Here is a 25,553-nt window from a genome sequence, read left to right on the forward strand (position 1 = left end):
TGAGCAAAGTGTGTACTCCCCTCTTAATACAGCAATTAGAACATTTTAATTAGGTCTAAACAGATGACATATTCCATCCATTATGGGTCTTCTTCAAGCTAGAGTTGGAATCCAGCATGTAGACAGACATCCTTAATAAAGGGCCACTTGTGAATGATGATTACGATTTCCTTGGGTGAGTTTTTTTCTTTCCTTACAATTTTATGTCTCACACCAAAGTCGCCTTCCTCACAAAGAGTATTTATTGTCTCAATACTCCAGGTTCCTGTGCCTCACTTCTCTTTAGATTATCTTTGCTTTGTCTCGTGTCATCACACACCATGGGCCTACTTCTCTGTGTAGAAACCAATAAATTGCATCATTACCTGTGCTTATATAGACTATCAAGCTCACAGTATATATTACATCTCAGAAATTATCTTAGGCAGTGACAGTAGTTATCCTACAGCCTATTTATCCTCTAAACAGTTTTCAAGAGTTGACAGTTTTCTTGTAACCATTTTTAACTGTGAAGTTCTATAGGAATGATTTTGCCCAATATTGTTTAAATTCATTCAATGTAATTCTTAGTCCTTAGTACTCATAGCATGTTTAGAATTCATTTTATGTTTAATTAACCACCTATTCTGATTGTAGTGGTAAAGTCCAGGCAATTTTACAAATTTAAACACAGTTCAGCAAATGTTACTTAATGACCAAAAGGTCCCTGGGATCTTTGCTATGTATTAGGGATGTAGTAATGAGTACAATATAGTTCCTTCCTTTGATTCTTTCCTTTTTTTCCCAGAAGAAACATGTCTAGTTTTCTGTTGTATAGTGGATAAATCCAACAGGAAATATATCAGTGTACTGTATTTCAATACCATGTGCTATAATTGATATTATCCAGAGCACGAGCAGAGCTGGATGGATAAATGGGACTTTGAAAGAGTAACACTTAACTTATGGCTTATGGGATTGGATATTTGAGCAGGATGAGAGGAGGAATGGGGTTTATTGGTTAAGAGTAAAGGCTGGGCTTCCCTGGTGGCACAGTGGTTGAGGGTCCGCCTGCCGATGCAGGGGATGCGGGTTCGTGTCCCGGTCCGGGAGGATCCCACGTGCCCCGCGGAGTGGCTGGGCCCGTGAGCCATGGCCGCTGAGCCTGTGCGTCCGGAGCCTGTGCTCCGCAATGGGAGAGGCCACAGCAGTGAGAGGCCCACGTACCGCAAAAAAAAAAAAAAAAGAGTAAAGGCTGTAGTCAAAGCATGAATTCTGGCTTTGCTATGATGTAGTTGTGTGACCTTCAGTAATTTTAATAAGACAAAAAATTATAGTACCTGCTTTGTGGAGCTATCTTCGGAATTAAATGAGTTTATATATGTAACGTACTTAAACAGGATGAGACATGCAATCTAGTCTCCTTAAGAGTCAGAGCCACCATATTCATCAACAGAATCATCCTCATTGCATACCAGTTGTAGTAGGGGAGGCTACAGCTAGATCACAGTTCAAGTTCATTTCTTATTCAGCTTGCAGTAGTTAGCAAGTGAACAGATTAGGGGGACCACTCTTCTCATGCATTTATTCAGGGACCCAGGCAGATCTTTAGTCTCTGACCTTCAAGGTCCACCCTAGTGAACATCACATTGTTTCTATCCAACGGAGAGAGGAAAAGAACGTGATGAGCTGTGCGTGGAAGTTTGTGTGGCTTTGCCTGGAAGTGGTGAATATCACCTCCACTCACACTCCACTGGCTAGAACTCACCCTTGTGGCCCCACCTGGTTGCATATGGTGTTGAGAAGTCAAGTGCCTGGCTGAGCAGCTGCTACCCAGCAACAACTGTCTGCTGTAGAAATTTGAAGGTATATGTTGTAAACAGCCAGCCATCTCCACCCCACGGATGAGACAGGATGAAGGCGTAAAAACAAGAGTAAGGACCAAAGTAGGTGAGAAAAGATGTTATGCTTCTGTGGACCATCCACAGATGAGGATTGTGAGGTTTAGTGTGAGTCAAGAAGTAGAGAAAGATAAAGTAGGAGGCAAAAAGAGAGAAGAAAGTGCATTTTTTGGTCACGTTTAGTGTGTCTGCTATGTTATAGAGAAGTCCAGCAGGAAATGTATGCTAAGCGACTAAACTCAGGAAAGGGGACAGATTGGGTTGTAGATATCAGGTCATCAACCCCCAGATGTCAGGTAAAATCATGACAGTAAATATGATGCCCAAAGAAGAACATAGGGTCACAATTTGCTGCATTGGCATTGAAGGCCTGGACTGGAAAAAGAACCAAGAGAGAGAAGGAAGGTTAAGCTGTGATGGAGTAGTAGGAATACGGTGGCCAGGAGCTAAAGGAGTTGAGGGTCACAGAAAGGAAGACATTTTTGGTGTATCGGATGCAGAAGTAAAATCCAGAATGGAAAGGGTCAACATTTCTTTTAAAATGGTAGTTAGGAAATTACCAGAAAACGAAGCAAGGGTTCTTTTAATGGAGCATTAGGACCTGAAAAGAGATGAGGGATGGATGAGGACTTTTGAATCACTAACCCACTAAAAATGCTTCTTCAAGCTGAAAAGCATACTGGTCATTGTCAAATACATCACTTCTGAATTTTGTTGTTGATTTTGCTTTATTTTCTTATTATTTCCTTTTCCTTCATTGTAAACCTTCTAAAAAGGATTTTTGTCTAAACCTTTAAATTAATGATTTAGAAAACTAGATATTTAAAATATATCCATATCTAAAAAAAGCTAAAGATAAAAATCTGAGTTGCATGTCTGAAAAGAGAGGTTGACATATATAATTTTCTTTCAGACAAGTATAGAATCAGTTTATAAAGTCACCATTTTGCTTAAAAAGCTGAAAAGTTGATCTTTAAGATATTTTCCACTTCATATACACCTTGCCTCTGTGTAGCACAAGTGGATTTGCATTTTTTATATTTTCCTAAGCTCTTGCTATCCTCTAAGACATGGTCCAGTAACTCTGATAACACTTCGATAATTTGGGCACAAACTGAACTTTGCTGTCACTGAGCTCATGGAGGTTACACATTCAGATGTGTTGCTCTCAGTTGTCTGATATGTGCAGTGACCTTCTTGAAACCTAGCAAACTTTCTAACATAAGATAGATTTAAGCGCTCACCCTGAATAGAAAATATGAAAGGTGTTTATTGTTATTTTCTGGACATTTAAAAATCCTGGTCATGAGATATGTAGTCATCAGCAGTGTTGAGATTTCCTTTGATTTGCAAACTTGTCCCGATCCTATTTCTAGAACAAGAGCGCCGTCAGGTGAAATAGGCAGTTCATCTGTGAAGGAAGATTTCAGGTGTGTGATCTTTCCCAAAATATTTTTTTCTTGAGCCTATTTCGCCCTTTTTTTTTTTTTTTACCCAAGTGTTATTCTTCAGATAACACTGAGTCTTCCGTATTTGCAACATGTGGCCAAACGTACTTGATAAGGAAATTGAAATGAATGGGGTCTTATAAAGGACCTGCTTCTTCTCAGTTGAGCGGTCTGGCCTCTTTTTCTAATTGGCTACATGACAAGCTGAGATGATATGCATTTTGAAAGGTCAGCGGTGAATAAATGTATTAAATATTTATTAACACACCAGTGCAAACTAGGGCTATATTTTGTTGTCCTCTGACAGCAAGCCATTAAATATCTTCCATTACAGCCCTAAACAGCCTGTTTTACACATAAGTTTTCACTACCGGATTATAAATTCTTTGATGGTCAGAACTATCCACCATGGTGTCTGACAACTGTTCAATATATGTTTCTAGGATGAATAAGTAAAGATACTAAATGGATGATGTCACTAGATTTAAAGGTATAGTACTTTGTATGAGAGAGTGATTACCATTGTTTTCATTTAGAGATTGATAGTAAATGAGTTACCTAAGGTTACAGAGCTTTCATGAGAATGGAGGTTCAGATCAATACATTGGCCACACATATTTTGACTTTCCACTAGCAATCAATATTTACTGTCCAGTATTACCAGCTTTAACTAGAGGGAAACTTTTACTTAGAATGATGAAACTTTTGAAGCATACCTACAATAAAAGCTATCCAAAGATGATTTATTAACAAGTTAAAACAGATAAATGACAAGGAAAATGTATATATTAACAAACAAAAAGAAACTATGTTTATGAAAAAGTTCCCTCTTCTAGCCACTACAAATATATCTTTATGTTTCTGTTTCAATGAATGCACTCAAATGTTCATATATGTTTACCTTTATAGGAACACAAGGTAAAGAAAATGATATATGCCAATTTCAGAGGGTTTCTTTTTATAATAAGGAGCATGATTTGGAGAAAATTGTTTTATGGGACTTTCTTGAGATTATTTTTAGAATTCATGATATAAGGTTTTAAGTTTTTAAATATTAAATTTATATTGAAAGTTAGACTACAGAAAAATTAACAAAATCATATCATAGGATGTGCTTTCCACTCACTACAAACATATAAAAATATCTTTAGAAAGCACTTGTTAATACTCCAAACTGAAATTTGAAAAAGAAAACAAAATATACCAGTTCCAGAACCAAAGAGGGGACTCAAACATAGACCATAGATGAAAGCTAACTTCCCAGGGGCTTAAAGGACTTGGGAACCTGGACATAGAAAATGGTATCTGGAGACTGGAAGTTTTAACCCTATATCAGAATAGGAGAGCTAGACATGTAACCTTGCATAAAGCCTGGTCCTTTCCAGAGAAAGCCCAGAGAAATTTGTTGTCTGTCCAGGAAGTTGGAAAAAATTAAAGAAAAATAAATGAACAGAACAGGAGCTACCAGCATGAAACCAAAACCCTAAAACTTGTGCCATACCACACGTAGGATAGTACATGCTGTGAGAATGAGAACTCAAAAATAACACATTAATATTAAAATTTCTAGAACCACTGAAACTTCAAGGATAATGCATGAAGCCAGTGTAAATTTATGCTGTTGGGACCACATGCTATTGGGATCATAATACAGAAAAAGGAAAGCATAAAACAAAATAGGCAGGATACTAAATAAAATAATTAAATTTCACTTCCAGAAATTATAACTGAAAATAAATATCAATGCAAAAGTTAAACAAACAGATTAGAGGCACAGTTGAAGGATAAATCATCAAATAAGCGTGAGCTTACTCACCAAAATGCAACACAGCAAGGTAAAGAGAAAGAAAAATATGAACAGAAATTGAGACATTGAAGATGGAATAAGTGAATCTAACACTTCTAATAGCAGCCGCATAGCACAGGGAGATCAGCTCGGTGCTTTGTGACCACCTAGAGGGGTGGGATAGGGAAGGTGGGAGGGAGACGCAAGAGGGAGGAGATATGGGGATATATGTATATGTATAGCTGATTCACTTTGTCATAAAGCAGAACGTAACACACCATTGTAAAGCAATTATACTCCAATAAAGATGTTAAAAAAAAAAAGTTCCAGAAATAGAAAACAGAGACTTAGGGAAAGATAGTACTTGAAGAAATAAAATTGATCATTTTCTGTAATTGAAAAATGGCATGACTCCTCAAGTCATCATAGCATAGAAACAATGACACCCCAGTAGCAGGGGGCAACCTAGTACCCAGATTTTGGTTTCCGACAGCATTCTCCAATAAAAGGAACCAGGGCTGCTTGGAGAAATGGCTGATGGCTGATTCTAGGACTGGGCTGGGAAAAATACAAGGTAAGGCTGAGGCAACTTATGGTGTTAGAACAGAAAGCAGTGTGCAAAAAAAAAAAAAAAAAAAGGCTACATTGATGGTAGCATGTCAAAGGGACATAGAAGCCAACGGAAAGAGCTCCCCTTTGCCAATTTGAGCAATAAAAAAGTAAAGTAGCATTGTATTATGACTCAAATTGTAAAATAAATATCCTTGAGTCCATATTGATATAAATTACTAAATAAATATATAAATGGGAGGGAAAAGACCAATCTCCCATATGTAAGAACACTAATTTATGTAGATTCTCTACCCTCAAGGAGGGAAGCATAGATCTCCTCTCCACTATGTGGTCTGCACACAGTGACTTCCTTCCAAAGAAATATTGTATTTAAAGGGATAGAAAAAAGAAAGTAACTTTAATGTGGAGAAATATGACAAGAACTACATCAGCCAGGTAGACAAGGTCAACATGAACAGTGACAAGTTGTGTCATAGTACGTGCCCTGGTCATGACGTGATGAAAATAACACTTTACTTCTGTAGTCTTCCTCCCCTACACCCATAATCCTACCTAAATTATAAGGGGGAAAAATCAAATTCTAATAGAAATCCTACAAAATACTTGACCAGTACTGTCCAAAGTGTAAAAGTTATCAAAGACAAGGAAAATCTGAGAAACTGTCACAGTGAAGAGAAGCCTAAGGAGACATGACATGGTCATGGTTATTCAGTCTCCTTCAGCCTAAGGAGCCTGAATAACATGGTCTTCAGTGAGGGGGAGTCTGGCCATTGCCATCACGTCTTTTATGTCCTTCATGTGGTAATATTCTGCATGAGAAATAAAGGTGCCAAAAATGTGTGCCCACGTGAAATTTACTGTCTGAAATCCCAGAGCATACTGAATATCATCACTTGAAGGAGATGATAAAACAAGTGTGTATCCACAAATATAATCTGTAGAATGATTATATCTAATTCTATGTAATGAATCCTGTGCACAAAGCTGTTTTAGTCCAAATACAAATTTATACGGGCAAGGATTTCTTTACTGTAAATTCTATTTCAAAGGAGAATAATGTGAGTTTTCAATGGACGTCACTTTAACTTTGGGGACAGTGTATTCAAATCCACAGTGGATTAGTCCTATATGTTCCTCGTGCTTTTAGTGGATTAAGTATTCGATTCTTATGGCTACATTATTTTGCAGACATTTTCTTCTTCCTAGGATTTTTCCATTTATCATGTTTTAGTTTTAGGTCTTTTGGACTCCGTCAACCTTTATTTTCTAAGCTAAAATAAATATTTAGTCTGTTTCATGTGCCGTATTCTGCCAGCAGGTCATCTTCAACTCGCTCTTATGAGCACCAATGCTCTTTCCACTCTCATATCATTAACTATAGTATATGTGAGATTATCTTTCATTTCATGTATTTGTTGACCAGGTTAATAGGTACTGCCTTTATCATTTTGGCTAAATGAAGAAATTGAAAATGGCTAAACACATGCAAGACATTCTCATTAAAATAATGTTCCTCTTCTATTTACCATGCTGTTTTTGCTAACAGCAGTCTGACTGACTATATTCTTGTCTTAAAGAAGATCTACTTTTCTTAGAATTGCAGTCTCTTTTTATTTTTAATCCGTGCAACCCATATACCATAGATACTCTGGTTTGTGCTCAGTTTACTATATTTCAGAGCATTGACTTGATTCCTCTTCATGTTTTTTCTGTTCTGTGTTGTTAAGGTAATAAGCCTCATTTAGAGATGGAGTCTATTTCAGTCATTTTTTTTTAAACTAAAGAACCAATTATTTAGATTATGAGTCAAAACCCATATCCTCTGTGGAGTAATTTTATGACTCCACAGCCTGTGGCATAGAAAAATAATCTCCAATGCATAGACTTGCATACTAAACAATGTCCACGTAGTTCTCTGGGTTAACTGTCAATTCTCACTAGTGTTAATTAAAATTATGTGGCAAAGTTTCTAAATCACTCAAAGAACACGACCCTTCATTCTTCACCTTACTGATACCCACGATCTAATAAATATTGGCTGTTCTTTTAGATGCCTTCTCTCAATCTTCGTATTGAGACTACATTTTACTGGTAAATTATTTCTGGAAATTATTGAGGTTTTAGCTATTGTATTATGGGGATGACTACGGAAAGACTCTGGAAATGCACTTTTATGAAATCTGTAGAGTTTTACTATCTTCCTTCATGAAAATACTCCCTAACCTTGAGTAACCTACCCCCACCGCAGACACCCTATCCTGAACCCATACTAATCGATGTAACAAAGGAATTGCTGAGCTTTATTTAATTTGTTGAATTTGATAAAGATAGTTTCAGACCTTTAATGTATATCACTTCGAAGCTATAAAATATTATCATTAGACTTCATATCAGTTGAAATGATATGGCAACATGTGAATTGCTTTGAAAATTCTATGTCAATTTGCTTTTCTAAGCCTCCTTTAGATGAAATCATTATGCCTTCAGTTATTATAACCAACATTTATAAAGCACAAATTGTATATTAGGTGCTGTGTTAGGCCCAAGAAAACACAGCAACAACTCCTGTGTCGAGGGAGCTTAGAGTCTGGGAGGACAGCCAGAAGTGTAAACAGCTCTTATACGAGGTGGTAAGCATTTAATATAGGAATAAAAGTATCCTTAGGCAGCATGAAATAGGGAGTGTCTGACCAGAGGCTTGGATGGCAAAGAGAAAGGCAAGACAAGGGTAGAGAGAGAGGTTGCTTCCTTGAGTCCTAAGGTTGAACAGACCACCAAGACCACAAGAGGGAATGAATGGTCAGTACAGGTAAAGGAAGCAGCATTTGTGAACATGTGGTAAAATGCAGACCAAGTGGCATATTTGTGAAGCCCTCAGTCCTAGGATATAGTTTACCTGCAGGTGCTTAAGAGAAGAGTTGCAGAAAATGAGCCTGGAAAACTAAGCTGGAACCAAAAACCAAAACATTTTTAATGCCTTGATTGGGAGTTTGGGTTTATGTAATAGACGATGGTCAGCCCTTGACTGGTTAAAAGATATTTTGGAAGTACAATCTATGTTACTTGCTGAACAGTTCCAGGTGGGACTGAGAGATGGGGAGTTGTCTACAAGTCTACCTTGGACAACAATTAAAATCTTTAACTTATCTAATAGTGTGGGAACTAAAAGGAGTATTCAAATTTGATGAAAGTGTTACCAAATGATGTTTGTGTTTGTTATTTTGTTTTCCCCCCAGTGGGAGAGACTTCTGAGATTTGCCCAGAAGCCACTGATTTCTTGTGCCACAACAAGAAGTGTATTGCATCCCACCTGGTCTGTGACTATCACCCAGACTGCTCTGATAGGTCTGATGAAGCTCACTGTGGTAAGTGTATTTGTCTGTTCTGATGCTGCCAGTTCAGCACAGATTTTCACTTTGTTAGCAGAGTAACTTATTGGCATTGATGACTGAGAAGAAATGTTCTTCTCATGCACCAGAGTAGATTTAGAATAGACAAAACATTTTTCCAACTTCTCTATGCAAATATTTAAATGGCAGCCCTTCCATCCTTTTTACCCCCAGACTAAAAACTGCAACAAATCTATAGCAAATCATGTCACAAAAATTTCCCATCATGTCATTATATAGAACTGTGTGCAGAGTCAGGGTTAAAATGGTCAGAAACTGAACTAGCAGAGCCTACATTTCTTCATCAGTTCTCATGACTGATTCCATTCCTTTTTCCCCAAAAAATGACTGATTTTATAGGTGAGGTGAAAAAAGAACACTTCGAATAAATACTAGTTTAATGATTAATTTTAATAATTACATTGCCCTGGTAAAAGAGGAATACAAGAACCACTTTGGTTTTTTTATTCAAACTTTAATTCAAATGATTTTTAAATTCATGTATAAAGCCAAGTGTGTAATTTTAAAACATGAACACATATTTAAATCCAAAGAATTTTTTTTCATATATCTTATTGGTGAGCATTCATATGGAATCTTGATACCATACAGGCTGCCTGTTGCCGTTAATGTTTGCAGCCTAACAAACTACCCTAAAAGTTAGTGGCCTAAACAAGTTTCATTTTGCTTGCAATTTTGTGGATCATTCATTCAGGAAGGAATGGGCTAGGCAGCTTGTCTCTGATCCACATGGCTCAGACTGGTACAGCTGGACCTGGAGGATCACTTCCAAGATGCCTTTATCCCCTACATGTTCGGCACATGTGTACTCTTTGGTTTCTCTGTCTGGATCAACATGGAATCAACCTCCAGGGCAATCCCTGTGGCTTGGGCTATCACGGGTTAGTCAGACATCTTACATGGGATTGGCTTTTACCATGTGTCGACTGTAAAAGAATGCACAACCTCAAAGTTAAGAAGTATGAGAACTTCAGCCCAGGAGGCAGCCTCTCAGATCCCTCTGAGGAACTGCTCCCAAGAGGTAGAGGGGGAGACAGGATATACAGGAGTTTTGGGAGCCCAAACATCAAAAGATTACTGTTAATTAAAGAAAACCAGATAACTCAAGTTAAGGAATTTAGTGCTTTTCTGTGTTTGGGAAGATGCAAGAGACTGTGTTCAGTGAAGTCATTCCTTTGCTACACACCTTAGCTATCTAGGGCCAGCATCCTGGTTTTTCCCATCCTAAATCCCCTCAGGGTGCACCTTGCCGGGGTGGGGGAGGGGGCTGCAGTGGCTGAGGGCTTGATGGAGGGCATCCTGTTGTTTCTACCCTGAGTTCCCTCAGGGCGCACCATTAGGGGGTGGGAGGGGTGGGCAGTGGCTGATGGCTACAATGTCCTTTGTTTACTGACCTGGCATGCAACATTCTTCATTCGCAGAAAGTTCCAAGAGCCTGAGGAAAAATAGCAAAGAGTTTGTATGACTTAGCCTCAGAAGTTCCAGAATGTCCCTCCTGGCTCTTCCTAATGGTTATTCAAATAACAAAGTCTAGCCTAGATTCAAATAGAGGAAGGGAATAGACTCCATTTCTCAGTGGGAAAATATCACACATGCACAGGGAAGGCTTACTACACAAGGCACATTTAAATGTTTATTTTTAGCTCAGTGTTATTTTTATTCCTCGGGATGTTTACTTCTGAAGTGTTCATTTCTCTTTCTTGCATTTGCTATTTTTTTTAATTGTGGTAAAGTGTACATAAAATATACGTAACATAAAATTTACTATTCTAACCTTTTTAACTGTACAGCTCAGTGGCATTAAGTATATTGGCATCGTTGTGCAGCCAACACCACAGCTTCACACTTATGCCAGCTTGCGTGTCATCGGAAAGGTTTTTTCCCTTAGAGGGCGTCCAGAACCCATATCCAGAACTTTTTTTTATCTTGAAAAATTGAAACTCTACCAATTAAACAATAACGCTCTATTCTCCCCACCCCCAGCCCCTGACAACCACCATTCTACTTTCTGTCTATGCATTTGACAACTCTAGGTGCCTCATGTAAGTGGAATCACAGTGTTTGTCTTTTTGTGACTAGCTTATTTTACTTAGCATAGTATCCTCAACATTCATCCCATCTTTTAATTTTAAGTCAGGCAAAGAAGAAAGTGAAAATGATTGGCACTTTTTTAAACTGTATTTTGAATACTACAGTATTGTAATCTTAATTTCACAAAATATTTCCTTTATAATATATATATTCTCAAATGAAATTTATAATACATTAAATAATACTTTCTAGTGTTATTTCTAGCTTCTTTTAAGTGCACCAAAAATATATATATTTTTTATATTGACTGTTAGGAATTGATTTCAATGGAGTTCTAAAACAATGCTCTGAAGCATTTTGAAATCACCATTTTCCCCACAAGACATAACAAATAGAGCATTTAATAATCACCAACAAAACATGAAAAACTTGGCCAGATTTATGAAGGCTCTAAAGAAAAAATAATTTGAAATGATGTCATTGACATACATAATCCAGTGGGGTGAGAAGGACAGCTATCACATGCATATAGAAAACTTATTACAGACAGTAAATATCTTCCTCTCATGTAAAAATGTACATATATTGAAAAGTTTATATAAAAATTATACTCTTGTGTTTATTCCTATTCCTAGTAGGGCTGGGAACAACTTTCTAAACATTGGGTATATAAAAACGAAAAAGACATTGTGTTGGGCTTCAGAAATTCACTTTCTACTGTGGAAAAAAAAACCTAGAGGGAAAAATGCATTAAATATAATGTTCTTTGCTTTTTGAAAAGGTAGTTAGTAAATGAAAAGATTCCTGATTATTTTTTAAGTGTAACAAGTGCTATCAGGAATAAGGTTATCACAGCTTATATGGGGAGTACATATGAAGAAAAATGTGTGTGTGTGTATGTACATCTGTATATGAAATATAAAAATAGACCTAAAAACATCAGAAAGAGTTACAGGTGTTTTGGTTTTTCAAATGTGAATGCTGCCCATGTTCTTTTTGCTTCACTCATTTTTCTTCTCAGAGTACCTTATATGATTCTTATTTTTTTCCCACAGCTATTTGAGGTATTGATATAAAACACACAAAGGCAGTTTTGATTATCAGAAACTGAAGTCAGTTACATATCCATGTCTGTTAGTGTTACCCATGACTCTGATGGACAACTGCAAGAAGTATTTGAATTTATTAAAATAAAAGCAATATGTTGACAAATGAAATAGTCACTTTTCTTAAAACTTCTTGATAGATTTTGTTCACCTCCAAAAGGAACATTGCACAGCACACAGAGATATACAGGTGACTTATTGATGCTGCAAATTGACTCCATCAATATTTTATATGATGGTCTTTGGGAAATATTGGAGGCATCAGGGCTGGATTCCTGCAGGCAGAGAATCTATCGTGGATAATGGAATAAATTACAACATTTTCAAAGTCACCTTTGGAGAAATATAAGGAAACAATTGACCTTTGGGTTATTAAACTGAAGTCTTCATTTTGACTTTGACCATCATTTGTTGGGCAGTTATTTAAATTTTCAGAGGCTCAATTTCCTTATCTATATATAGTACATATAATAACATACAGAGTGCTTTGAGAATTAAATGAAATAATGTAAAGAATATATTTGTTCAGTCTTTCAGGATTAATGTTAGCTTCTTCCATGCCATTATTTTTATATTCTCTTGAAATTTGTCCGTCATTGTGAATGCCTTATTTACATGTCCTTTATACTTACCAGACAATAAATGCAGCTATTCCTCATGACTGAATTCTTACCTTAGGTTATGAGCAAAGATAAAATCTTCTTTTGCATTGCTACCTCTTGTTGCAAAAATGCATGGTTGGTAACAAATAAGATCAATTCTTTTTAAAAGAAACAGTTAAGTTAGAAAATATGCTCTTTTTTTCATGGAGGAAATTATTACCTAAAACACGTAGTAAGCGTGCCTTGTATTCTAGGCTAGGGATGCGCAGAATGGGATGGGTACTTTCTCTCCTGCATCTGACAGTGATAAACATCATTAGTCAGTCATGTCACTCTTCCCCACTGTACCCAGATTCTCCAAAATCCTTCTCAGTGCAGCTTTCCAAAAAGGCATTTCACAATGAGGAGAAACTGTTTAATAGTTCTATGTTATATATCATGGTATGGCAAAATAAGGTTGCTATGTGGATGTGAGAATTAAAAATAATTAATTACGGAGCCATCTCTTTAATATAACTGAGTTGATTAATATTTATACTGACCTACAACAATATGGCTGAATATTGTACCAGTGGAACAGTGCCAGTCGTTTAAAACAATGTTAGTAATACTTTGAATCCATTCAAGGGATCATAATAAAGATCACAATTTGGAAAATATTTTTTCTAAAGCAATAGCCATTTTGAAAATATTGATACATATTAATCATCAAGAAATATTAATATTACAAAGTCTTCATATCATCTATCATTCAGTAATTAGTATGGAATCATGGCTTATATAATGCAGTTCAATAATAATACCTGATCACATGGAAATGTTTACAGTAGTTCAATAGTAAACAACAATTAAGGTGGCAGTGCAAAATAAAGAAGTCATAAGTTGCCAAACGAATAGTAATAACTATGATTACTGTTATAAAACACACACACAGACCCTGAGAACTGACATGATCTGGAAAGAGAAAGATAGTACAGAAGTTGGACATTCAAGAAAGAGTATTATTTGCTAGATGGAATGGAGAAGATACATTAATTAATACACTTGTAACAGAAATTCCAACCTTGACAGGTGTAGACATCATAGCAGTCCCTGCTTGTTGCCTATCCATTTCTTTTTGTTCCTTAGAAACAGAACTGCAGTTTTATCCAGGGCAACATTATGACCAGCCACAGGTACCATCTCCTCCAAACTTCTTTGTAGCCGCCCGTGAGCACTCGCCCGCCAGTGAGATACATGTGGGAATTTGGGGAAGGTAGCCCTTTCAAAAAGAAAAAGCACCAGAATAGGAAAACGCTTTTCTCTTCTTTCCTCTTCCCATTCCTTTCAATGCCTTGAATATTTGGATTTTTCAACGCTGGAAGGTGCAGCATCATCTTGCAACCATGAATGAGCATGAGGATGGCAAGATGACAGAAAGGAAAGATGGAAAATATGTGCTTTACAACTACACATTTGAACCACAGTCACAGTGCCAACCTTAAACTGACACCTTCCTGACATATTGTTAATTGAGATAAATGAATAGTAGCTGTTTAAGCTACTATTATTTGGGTTTTCAGTTACTTGAAACTAAATGCATCTCTAACTGATAGACAATAAGGAAAATGTATTATCTCAAATAGCAAGAAGTCCAAAAGCAAGGGAGCTCTAGAGTTGGTTAATTTAGTAACTTTTGTCATCAAACGTATAGAACTATATGCCCTCCTTCATTCTTTATGTTCTGCCATCTTCAGATAATGGATTTTCTTATAAAGTCAGCTCCCCATAGAATCTCTTTAGTCCCAAGCATCGCATCTTTGCAATGATATCCTGAGAAAGGACAAATAGGTTTTCTTCCTTTTGATTTATTTTTAAGAATAAAGAAACCTTTTCCTAGGTGTCTTTTCCCTAGTAAGTCTCATTGTCCAGAAAAGCATCCCAAGACTATCTTAAACCACTCAAGACAAGGGAAGTTTGAACATCGCATCATGATTGCTTAGATAAACCGTGAGCCGCCTCTGGTGTTACAGGGGACCGTTTCACTCTTCCAACAAATATCTGAGTGAAAGAAGGTGAATTCCTAGATAAAACTGCAGTTCTGTCCTGAACAAGAGAGGGAAGGAAGGACTGACAAATGAGCATCGAATTGCTAGAGAACATGTGCCAAAAAAGAGAGAGAGAGAGAGAAGTACTTCAACATAAAAGTTGAAAAAAGTCAGTTTTATTCAAAAGAAATTTTTCTGAAAGATTTCATTGAAGTAGAGGCAGTTTTGGAGACAAGACAGATTTCAGCCTAAAAAAGCATTGCATCAACAGAAAGGTTATTGTATTCAAGGCTAGAGGTTTTGAGGGCATTTTCAAATAATGTGAACACCTGAATATTTCGAGCAAGGGAAATAACATGAGAGCAGTCTTGAAGATTAATAATGTGGTTTGGGTGTATAAGGTTGATAGGATGAAGGCTACACTAAAGAAAGAGGCTCTTAACATAAACCAGGGGCTTGAACCAATGGAGCTGGAACAGGAACTATAGAGCTGCAAAGAAAGGAATGAACTAAACAAGTTCTCGAAGGGAGAATCTATAGCTGTTGGTGATAGATTAGATATGGAAATAAAGAATGCAGAATCAAAGATAACTTCATAGTGTGAATCTTTAGAAAGAGAGAAGATTCATGCTATGAGATTAATCAGTAATCTCAGAGAGAAGAACCCATTTAGAGGGATAAGTGATGAGTTCATTTTAGGCTTGTTGGTTTTGAGATGATAATTGCATATTCCAAGTGGAATGTTCAACAAACATTTGTAGATAAACACCCGCATTTCATTGTAGCTGTAGATTTGTAGGTCATCTGCACAAAAGTATGAAAGGCTATGGGAAAGAATGAGTGAAGATACATAGAGTGAGACTTTTTTTAATTATGTAATTTTTTAACAAGAGGGGCACCCCAGCTAACTCTGCAATATAAGAAAGGAATTAATAGAGAATGTGTGATTGAAAGATGTGGAAAAGTTGTATAACTTTGAAATAAATGCAGCTGTGGAATGCTAATAACAGTGTTTGGTAAGCAGTTGAGATCATAAACCAAGGTTAACCCTAGTAAAGGGAAAAGTAAAAGTGATATAATTTGAGTTAGAGAGGCTGAAATGTAAGAGAATGAATCCTGATTGTGTAGATATCTTTAGAGTCAATGGTGAAGTCATATATTAAATACGGTGGAAGAGGAAGGACAAGAGTGGTCACAGAGAATAGAAAAAGAATAATTATTGTAGGGGCTATGTGCCTGGGAGTCAGTTACACAGAAATACTATAGAACCTGTGTGTGACATCATTCTAACAAACACACAATGGCTGTCTTGTTTGTAACATTGGAAGATTCCACATGTTTGCGGTTGTGTTAACTAAACACCTGGAGAACCACATTCCTCACTTTTATCCATATTATATAAGCATGGTATAAACCTATGTATAAGCATGGCATAAAAAGGATATACAGAGCCCATAAATAAGTATATAAAAACCAGTGGAGCATAAGTCATGTAGAATGAATGAAAGAAATGTATATAATTAAAAACGATTCTAGTTTTTAGGGATAAGATGCAATCATGCCAGAGAAGTAAAATGCTGAGATTTTATGAAAATACTCTTAGAGATCCAGAAAATTTTCTATAAAAATATTAAAGCTTTGTTTTGCCAAATGTTTGGCATCCATTTTAACAGCAAGTTTTTCCTTGCTGACAAAGTTTCTATATATGCTAATAATAGTTTTATGTTAAGAAAAAGTTATGAACAAGAAACCATCTGGAGAAGAAACGTTAAAAATAATACAAACTTCATCTTTCTAAAAAAAAAAGTCAATGACAATCTCAGTTGATTCATACTGATTAAACCACCCAATAATTCATTCTGTCTCTATAACACAGTTTTTACAGTGAATGCTCAAAAATAATAACTGCTATGCAAAAAGAAAATTAAAGAAAAATGAAAGCAGTATCAGGGTATTATGAAGGCACTTTTCACAGATGACTAGGTAGTAGACAATCAGTTATCTAGTAATTTTTCTCATTGTGAACAACTTAGTTTTTTGATGAGTTATGAATCAATACTTTTAGAAGAGAACTTCTTTCATTATTTAGTGAGAAATAATTTAGTGACTGGCTCTGAAATGCTGTACGTAGGTGATGGGTATGGAATGCTGAGAGGGTTTGCATCCTATATGGTTTACTACTTCTACCAAAGGCACCTTTTCTCTAGTTAAATGACTTTTCCTCTGTAATGGTCTATGCTGTTCAAACACCAGAGTGGACAGAGGGAAGGAGTTAAACATCCAGACAACTGGAGATACTGATTTATTTGACCTGAATAATCCAAATTATCATAATGTTTTGTACATTGTTCATGTGTAGATACAGTTTTATCTATCATCTAAAATGTTATTAGTCAATCCATGTAAATCCTTAATGGCTAAATGACAGTATTCATGTACTGCTTCTAGACCCTGTGATAAAAAAAGTTTCGGTGTACAACTGATATTTCCAATGAGTGCAAATACCCTGGTTCTTTAAATTTTTAAATAAACAGAGTATGCAAATACTAATTTTAAATCATCGCAAATGTAGTATAATATCAAGTGTGACATACATTTCTACGGCATTCCATTAATATTTTTGTTTCCTTAGGCCAGTATACAAGCACGGCAGGAAGCTGCAATTTTGAAATAACTTCAGGAAGCTGGACCACAGCTTGCAGTCTTACTCAAGACTCTCAAGATGACTTGGATTGGGCCATTGGCAGCAGAATTCCTACTGAAGCATTGAGTCCAGACCTCGATCACACACCAGGTAAATGCAGTAGAGATAGTCAGGCCATGTAGTTCACTGGGCTGGAAATTTGCTTTAACTATTTGAGTGAATGTCAGAGCACCTTCCTTATGTCTTTGTGGGGGTAGAGCTCAATAGCCTTTATGAAAAGAGAGTTCGTTCCTTCCGTTTAACCCCTGAATTATTTAATAGACCTAGAACTGATATTGCCACAACAAGGAAATCAATGACTCTATTTAAGAGACTCACAGATTTTATTTACCCTACCCTAAAGGTGGCCTTAAAGTCCCCAATTGGGGCAGGGACAAGTAGGGAACATTCAGATTAATGCATGCAGTAGACAAAGGTATATAGTTGGCATGCTGCCACGATGATCGCTAGCCTGCCACCAATTTCATTCCAGACCCTCTGAAGTACAGGGGCAGAGATTTAAAAGGTAAGTGGTGATAAAAAGAATGAGCATCAGCAAACTCTGAACAAGTTTTGCTTCCTGGCTGTGACATGAGATCAATGTAATCTTAAATGGTTTTCCAATTAATAGAGTCAGAGTAGAAGGAAGCTTGTATTCTTGTTTACTTTTACCCTGAAATCTTGCCTGATACTCAACACTTTTCTTAGGAATCTAACTTTCTTAGGAATTAAAAATAACTTTTTTCAGTGATAACTTTTCTTAGGGACAAAACTTTTCTTAGGGATAAAATATCATGATGTTCAATTACAGCATGGATGTTCATTCTTATTTTAAAGGTGTTTCCTAATTCAGCTTCAGATTGAATATTTCTATTCCTTTCGACCTGTCAAGTTGTATTTTTTCTGCCTTTCATCAAGTTTTTTTTCCTTAAAAAAAAAATGAGATTAGTATACACCATGTTATAGGTTAATGGAACAGGACAGAAAATCAAGACACTTAGGTAAGTTAATTAGGAGGATTTAGTATATAACAAAGGCCAATTCAGTGGGAAGAAGTTGTATTATTTAATATGATGCTGGCATAGCTGGTTGTCCACCTGGAAGGAAATGAAATTAAATTCCAGTTTTTCTTCTATATATTTCATATACAACATATATTCCACATGGATTAAAGATGTAGATCTAACAAATTAAAATAATAAAACTCTTACCAAGAAAACATAGGGTAAACTATGTATAATTTAAAGGCAGTATCAAACTTCCAAATGCTCAGATATAAAATTATAGCTATGATCTAAATATTTCATAAACAAAATCAACAGGCATATAATAGATTTGAAGTTTTTTTCTTTACATATTACAGGTAGACTGTATATACAGATAACTCTCACAAACTTATTAGAAATGGCAATTTTAACAACCAGGAAAGATTTGCCTAGCCAGTTCACAGATGATCAAATTCAAATAATCAACAAATATATTAAATGATGCTCAAGTTCACAACTCATCAGAAAAATGCAAATTAAAATAATCAGATGGGAAGAGATTTTCAAAAGGCACTTACAGATGATTGAGAGATGGAGTGGGGGGAGCAGAAGGATACTCATTAATGGTTATGAGAAATTTTCTGTTTTGGAAAGCATTCTGGCCACATAGAAATACAAGGACCAAGACATAAGTACGTGTGTAAGGATATTTACGTCAGCATTGTTTGCAGTTGAAAGAAATGAGAAATAATATGAACATGCATCATTCATACAATCATTTATTCATTCCTTTCCTCTTTTATTTATTCATTTATTAAGTGTCAGGCACTGTTCTAGGTCCTGGGGATACGTTAGTGAATAAAACAGACAAAATTCACTGCCACAGTGGAGTTCACATTCTAGACGGAGGGAAACAATAATAAATAAACATAATAAGTAAATAAGTTATATGGCCTGTTAGAAGTAGAGGAAAGAAAGAATAGAGGAAGTAGGATCCGGAAGGCCAGGGGATGGGTTGGGGGAGGATGGCAATTTAAATAAGCTGGTCAGAATAGGCTGCACTGAGAAAATGCCATTCAAAAAATGATTTGACGGAAGTGAGAGAGTGATACAGGTAGGTACCTAAGGAAAGAGTGTTCCAGCCCCAGGGACCGCCAGTGCCAAACACCCTGAGATTAGAGTGTGCCTGGTGGGTGACTCAGCCTGGACACTAGTGATGTTCTGGGTAATCTAATTAATTGTTGTGCGGCTGCCCTGTGCACTGTGTGATGCTTGGCAGTATCTGTGGCCTCTACCCACTTGATACCAGCATCACTCCTCTCCCGGGTGCTGACAACTCAAAATGTCTTCAGAAATTGACAACTATCCCCAAGGGGCCAAAGTTAAGAACCTAGAGGAGCAGCCAACATAACCGGTTACATCCACAACACACAGTATCACGCAGCCACTAAAAAGAGAGTTTAGTGCCATACAGCTGATTTGCAGGGATTTCCAAAAGATATTCTAAAAGGAGTAAAGCAACGTGCAAAATGATTATATGGTGTGATGTAATATGTCTAAAACAAACAATGACTGCCCCCCCATCTGTGCATATGTATAACTCCATACCTAGATATTTCCAGAATAACTACGTGAACGTGGAAAAGAGGATGAAAAAGGATACATACTCGTTTATTAACATGAATCACTTGGATGGGTGATAAGGTTGGAGGAGAGGAGAGGAGGAATAAATGCAAAAAGAAAAAGAAAATAATTGAAACCAGGAATCACACCTCAAAAGAAACTCTAACGTACATGATGGTAGCACATTTATGTGTGTGGAAAATGTGGTGGATAGTTTCAAGTTTTACTCCTTAAAAAGCCTGAACTATTGTATTTCACTCTTTTAATATTTATTTTTTCTTCAGTTTTTCTTTTCATCAATTTTACATTACTGAGTAATACATCTTTTTCTAAAATTTTAAAAATATAAATAACCAGAAAAAAGAAAACCCCAGTTGTTCCAGTAGAGTAATATAACCACCTTTAAGCTTCGTATTTGTGTATCCTGTCATTCTTCCTTAATGCACATATTGGCCAATAAAAAGAAAGTTTCTACTTGATTTAGTAATTTAAAAAACATAGTGCGAACAAGTTTATGTTATGAAATATGTTTAGCAACATAGTTTTTATTATATCATAGTATTCTACTTGTTGGATATACCATAATTTATAAAATTATCTAATGGTAAATTCTTAAATTATTTCCTAATATTAAACATCACAGTAATCAATATACATTTAGATGGAACTTTTTTTACTTTTCTGATAGTTCCTGAGGATAAATATTAGTTTCTGTTCCTTGAGAAACTGTAAGAAATAAACCAATATTTATTTCCTACTAAGATCCAGACAGTAACATCTAGATAACAAATACTGGCGGGTTCTTTTGATAACATCTGCAGCAATCTGCAGCAATCTTTCCTTCTCCTAAGACAATATTTGAAAATTACCGAGCATGTCTGCTTGTATAATACTACTAATGGGACAAAAGTATTGTAGGCTCAGTTTAAGAAAAAGTAGAAGTATAATCGATGGACATGAGAAAGTTTCCACACATTGTCCCAAAAGACAAGCGTAAGTAATCTATGGATACCTTTTAATGCAACAATTAAGGACTATTAATAGTTGTGTTTATTTTCTTTTTTTGAACTTTTATAGCTTGTGTGAGTTCATTAAAGACCACATGAAAAGTTTTCCATCTGGTTATTTATGCAATATGGTATACAAGTAATGTCATCCACAGATAAGGAAAACTAATCATTCTGACAGAATCCTTTATTATCCTCCCTGCTAATCACTACACAAGACAGTATATTTTTGCAGAGCACTCTGATTATATCATCCTGGCTACACCACTACGGCTCACTAAACTTGTTTAGACATCACTGAGACAATGGGCTGCTAAATAGATTATAAGGACATTAATTAATGTTGACCTTCTGGGAAAAACAAAATTCTTTATGAGAAGGCCAGCAGATTCAAAGAGCCTACAGTCTGTTTCTAAGCATCGCAACATCGTTGTTAATTAAAGCTGCATTTATGTGTCTTTTCACTTATTGTTACCAAGATGAAGCATTAGATACATAAGGAGGGCATTTTCAATGCCCATCGCAGGCCTGTTTATGAGTCTTTTTGGAGCCATTGCCAAAGTTGTAGAGAGAAACTTCAAGCATTAATCCACTCTCCAGTCTGCACATGAATAAATAGTGTTTGGGCTTAGTATATACGGGATTTAATGGCAAGAATGACATTTGCGTGACATGAATTAACAGAGGTAAAATTCAAAAGGCTGCTGTCTCGTTTTTATTCCCTTCCCTCATAACTTTATTTTCTTTTTAATGTTATAATAAGTTAACCATCTCCAGAATTAGATTGTAAACTCCGGTAGGGCAGAAGTCACATCTTTTGCTATGTTTATATTCTCTCCAGCATTTAAACTTGAGTAGCACTTGATGAATACTTGTGTAGGCCTCATGTGACCTGGATCTATCTCCTTCTGTATTTATTGCAAATATTTTGGATTAATTAAGGCAAGGTATATTTCCTGAGTGCCTACTAAACACCACACACAATGTGTTGGGAACTGAATTAAGTAAATGTTTGGAAGGTAACTGGAATGGAATATGCTGCCTGATATAACCCACATGCTTACTGTTGTGCAATTCTGTGTTCACAGCCCAAGGTCAAAAAGTACCCGCAAACAATCTTAGTGACACTAATGCTCTAATGTGTATGACAGCAGTTTAAAGTATTAAGTGTTCAACAGACAGAACTTACTTGGTACTTGGTTGACAGAGCCCTGCAGGCTAACGGGTGATAACTGTACTTCCTATTGGGCAGACAGGACAGATGTTATTATTCCTACATTAGAGATGAGGAACCAGAGAAGTTAAAGGTCTTCTCTGAGCCTGTATACTGAGTGACCAAGCCAGAAATGAACCCCTGGTGTTTGGAGCCTCATCCAAGCCCGTTCCCAGAACATCACTATCTTCCTTCATCCTTATACAGCTCTGCCTGAATCTCCTTAACATCCATATTTGGGACCACTTAACCTCTATTCCTTCTAGGTTTATATCAGCATCTCACCCTGGTCTCTGATAGAGTAGGGAGGGTGGAGGCTTGGTCAGGGATATGGTGTGTTATACACAAAAGCCAGCCCTCGATCACATGTTTATCAGACCACTCACTTTGATCATGTCCACACACACTCATGCACACATACATACACATACAGAAGGAGATAATAACTGTACTGTAACACATTTTTAAAAATTCCAATCCTTGGACCAGAAATGTTTGAGGTATTCCAGAAGGGAATTAAAAAAAGCTGATGGGATCAGAATGAATGGAGTAAAGACAGCAGAAATCCCATCCTAGGGAAACATGGTTCACTGTAGATCTTCCCAAGGAAGCTACACAAATATTCTAAGATTAAAATCAAAAGCACTGTCCTGGACGGAATTGTGTCCCCCCCCAAATTCAGATGTTGAGGCCCTAACCCCCAATGTGACTGCATTTGGAGAAAGGGCCTTTAAAGAGGTTTTAAGGTCAAGTGAGGTCATAAATTTGGGGCCTTCATCCAGTAGAACTTGTGCCCTGCCCTTATAAAAAGAGGAAGAGACCCCAGGAGGCACCTACACAGCGTAAAGCCCCTGTGAGAACCCACAGTGAAGGTGGCCGTTTGCAAGCAACGAGAGAGGCCTCAGGAGAAACCAACCCTGCCAGCACCTTGATTTTGGACTTTGAGCCTCTAGAACAGTGAGAAAATAACTTTCTATTGTTTAAGCTCCCAGTCTGTGGTATTTTGTTATGTCAGCCCGAGCTAATACAAATACCGAGAAATGTTATGAAGAATTATTGAGGGTAACTGACTGAGGAACAGCGCTCAGAACACCTGGCTGAGCTGGGAACCTGGCCCCACCCTTCGTGTTTCCCTGCCAGGACCAGGGTTTCAAACACAACTGCTCACAGAAGTAGCTTTTTCTCCCAGGATAAAATCAGACTACTGTCATCTAAAGAAAACTGGGCATCTGCCTGCCTGGGAAAGGATTATCATGAGATAATTAGATCCTGAAAAAAGAGGCAGGGTCATACATGGGGCTGCACAGGATCAACACTATAGGTTTGCAGGAGGAAGTAAAGAAAGATAACTCTGTCCAAGAATAAAAAATTGGAGCGTTGCAGTTTGCATGCCTGCCGACCCCTTGGTCTCACAACCAAGGACAGTGGTTCTCAATCTTGGCTGAATATTAGAATCAGCTGGAGAGTTTAAACAAAGTACTAATATCTGGATCCCCCCACAAAGATTCTGACTTAATTGGTCAATGTTGTGGCCTGGGCAGCAAGATTTTTAAGAACTCCCCATAAGTCTCTAATGTGTATCCAAGGTTGAGAACTACTGCCCCGTAGGGACGTCTGTGTGGCTACATGCCCAACCCACCTGTCCAGCACCTTCTCTTCATTCTTCCAATCAAAGGAGAGCTCGGTGGGGAAACAGCTCTGTATAACAGCAGCGGAAATTCTTTCCTGTTACCTATATACTAAGCAACAAAGGCCTTCATTCAAAAGTTGAAATGAAATAATGCCATTTGCAGCAACATGGATGGACCTAGACATTGTCATACTGAGTGAAGTAAGTCAGGCAGAGAAAGACAAATATCATATGATATCACTTATATGTGGAATCTAAAAAAAGGCTACAAATGAATTTATCTACAAAACAGAAATAGAGTTACAGATGTAGAAAATAAACTTATGGTTACCGGCGGTAAGGAGTGGGGATAAATTAGAAGGTCAGGATTGACACATACACACTACTATATATTAAATAGATAACTAATAAAGACCTACTGTATAGCACAGGGAACTCTTCTCAATACTCTGTAATGGCCTATATGGGAAAAGAATCTAAAAAAGAATGGATATATGTATATGTATTAACAGATTCACTTTGCTGTATACCTGAAACTACCTCAACATTGTAAATCAGCTATATTCCAATAAAAATTTAAGAAAAAAACAAAAACAAAAAGTTGAAATGGATAACCAAGAATTACCAGGCATTTAAAGAAAACCAATGTCATGAAAGAGAAAGATAAGGACGTGAAAAGAGAACAGTTATCCCTGGAGGAAATAGATAACTCGGTGTAGTAGACGTTTGTCATATGTTCTCTTCGCTCTTTAGAAAGCTACTGCTCTGTTTACTGTTGAGCCTTTAGAGTCCTGTATCACCCAACTTGTCATGTGCTTAGGATGAAAACTGCCAATCAGATGCCCATGTGGAAGGCTTTGATTTGAAAACAAACAGCAATTACCCTCTTCCATTTATTGCAGCATGCTAGAGTATAATCATTTCTATGGGCGACATTATGTAAAAAGTTGGGAATATATATATATTCCCATGTATACATATATGTTCCAATAAATATACTTATATCTGTATTAACATATAAAATATGCTTCCTACTGACTAAATATTTAATTATAGTAAGGAAGTATAGTTCATCTTTAAATGTGATATAATAGTTATGAAAAAAGAGTTCTAATCTTGTAGAAATATATACTGAAGTATATAAAGATGATGTAATTTGATATTTAGGGTTACTTTCAAGTAATCTAGTGGTATTGAGGATGTGGGTGGTAATATAGAGGAAACAAGACTGATCATGGGTTGAAATCGTTGAAGCTGGGTTTTGGGTAGATGGGATTTCATTATACTGTTTTTTATACTTCAGTATAAATTTGCAATTTCCCAAAATAAAGATGTTTTAAAAAATAGTTCCCCAAAAATATGAATGCAACTTAAGTGAAAAAGCCTTGGCAATATGACATCTAGCGTGAAATAAGAACTTGATATTCAGAAAACACTAAGGGATTTGTACACAAGGTAGAAATGAAGACATGAAAACAATAATAAAAATAATCTCTTCACTAGATTTTCAAATGATACTCAGAGAATCAAAGTATATGATTTGTAAAT

The 25,553-nt window shown here is 36.5% G+C and overlaps 1 protein-coding gene across 1 annotated transcript in view; it reads left to right on the forward strand.

Moving 5' to 3' along the window:
- MALRD1 (MAM and LDL receptor class A domain containing 1) overlaps window positions 1–25,553 on the forward strand; it is a 567,689-nt gene that overhangs the window by 377,233 nt on the left and 164,903 nt on the right. Inside the window, exons 30-31 of the mRNA XM_060121258.1 lie at window positions 8,924–9,052; window positions 17,496–17,657. Coding sequence (XP_059977241.1) covers window positions 8,924–9,052; window positions 17,496–17,657 — 291 coding nt within the window. The remainder of the gene's footprint in view (window positions 1–8,923; window positions 9,053–17,495; window positions 17,658–25,553) is intronic.

The sequence above is a fragment of the Lagenorhynchus albirostris genome, chromosome 1 (assembly GCF_949774975.1).
Source record: "Lagenorhynchus albirostris chromosome 1, mLagAlb1.1, whole genome shotgun sequence".
Taxonomy (NCBI): domain Eukaryota; kingdom Metazoa; phylum Chordata; class Mammalia; order Artiodactyla; family Delphinidae; genus Lagenorhynchus; species Lagenorhynchus albirostris.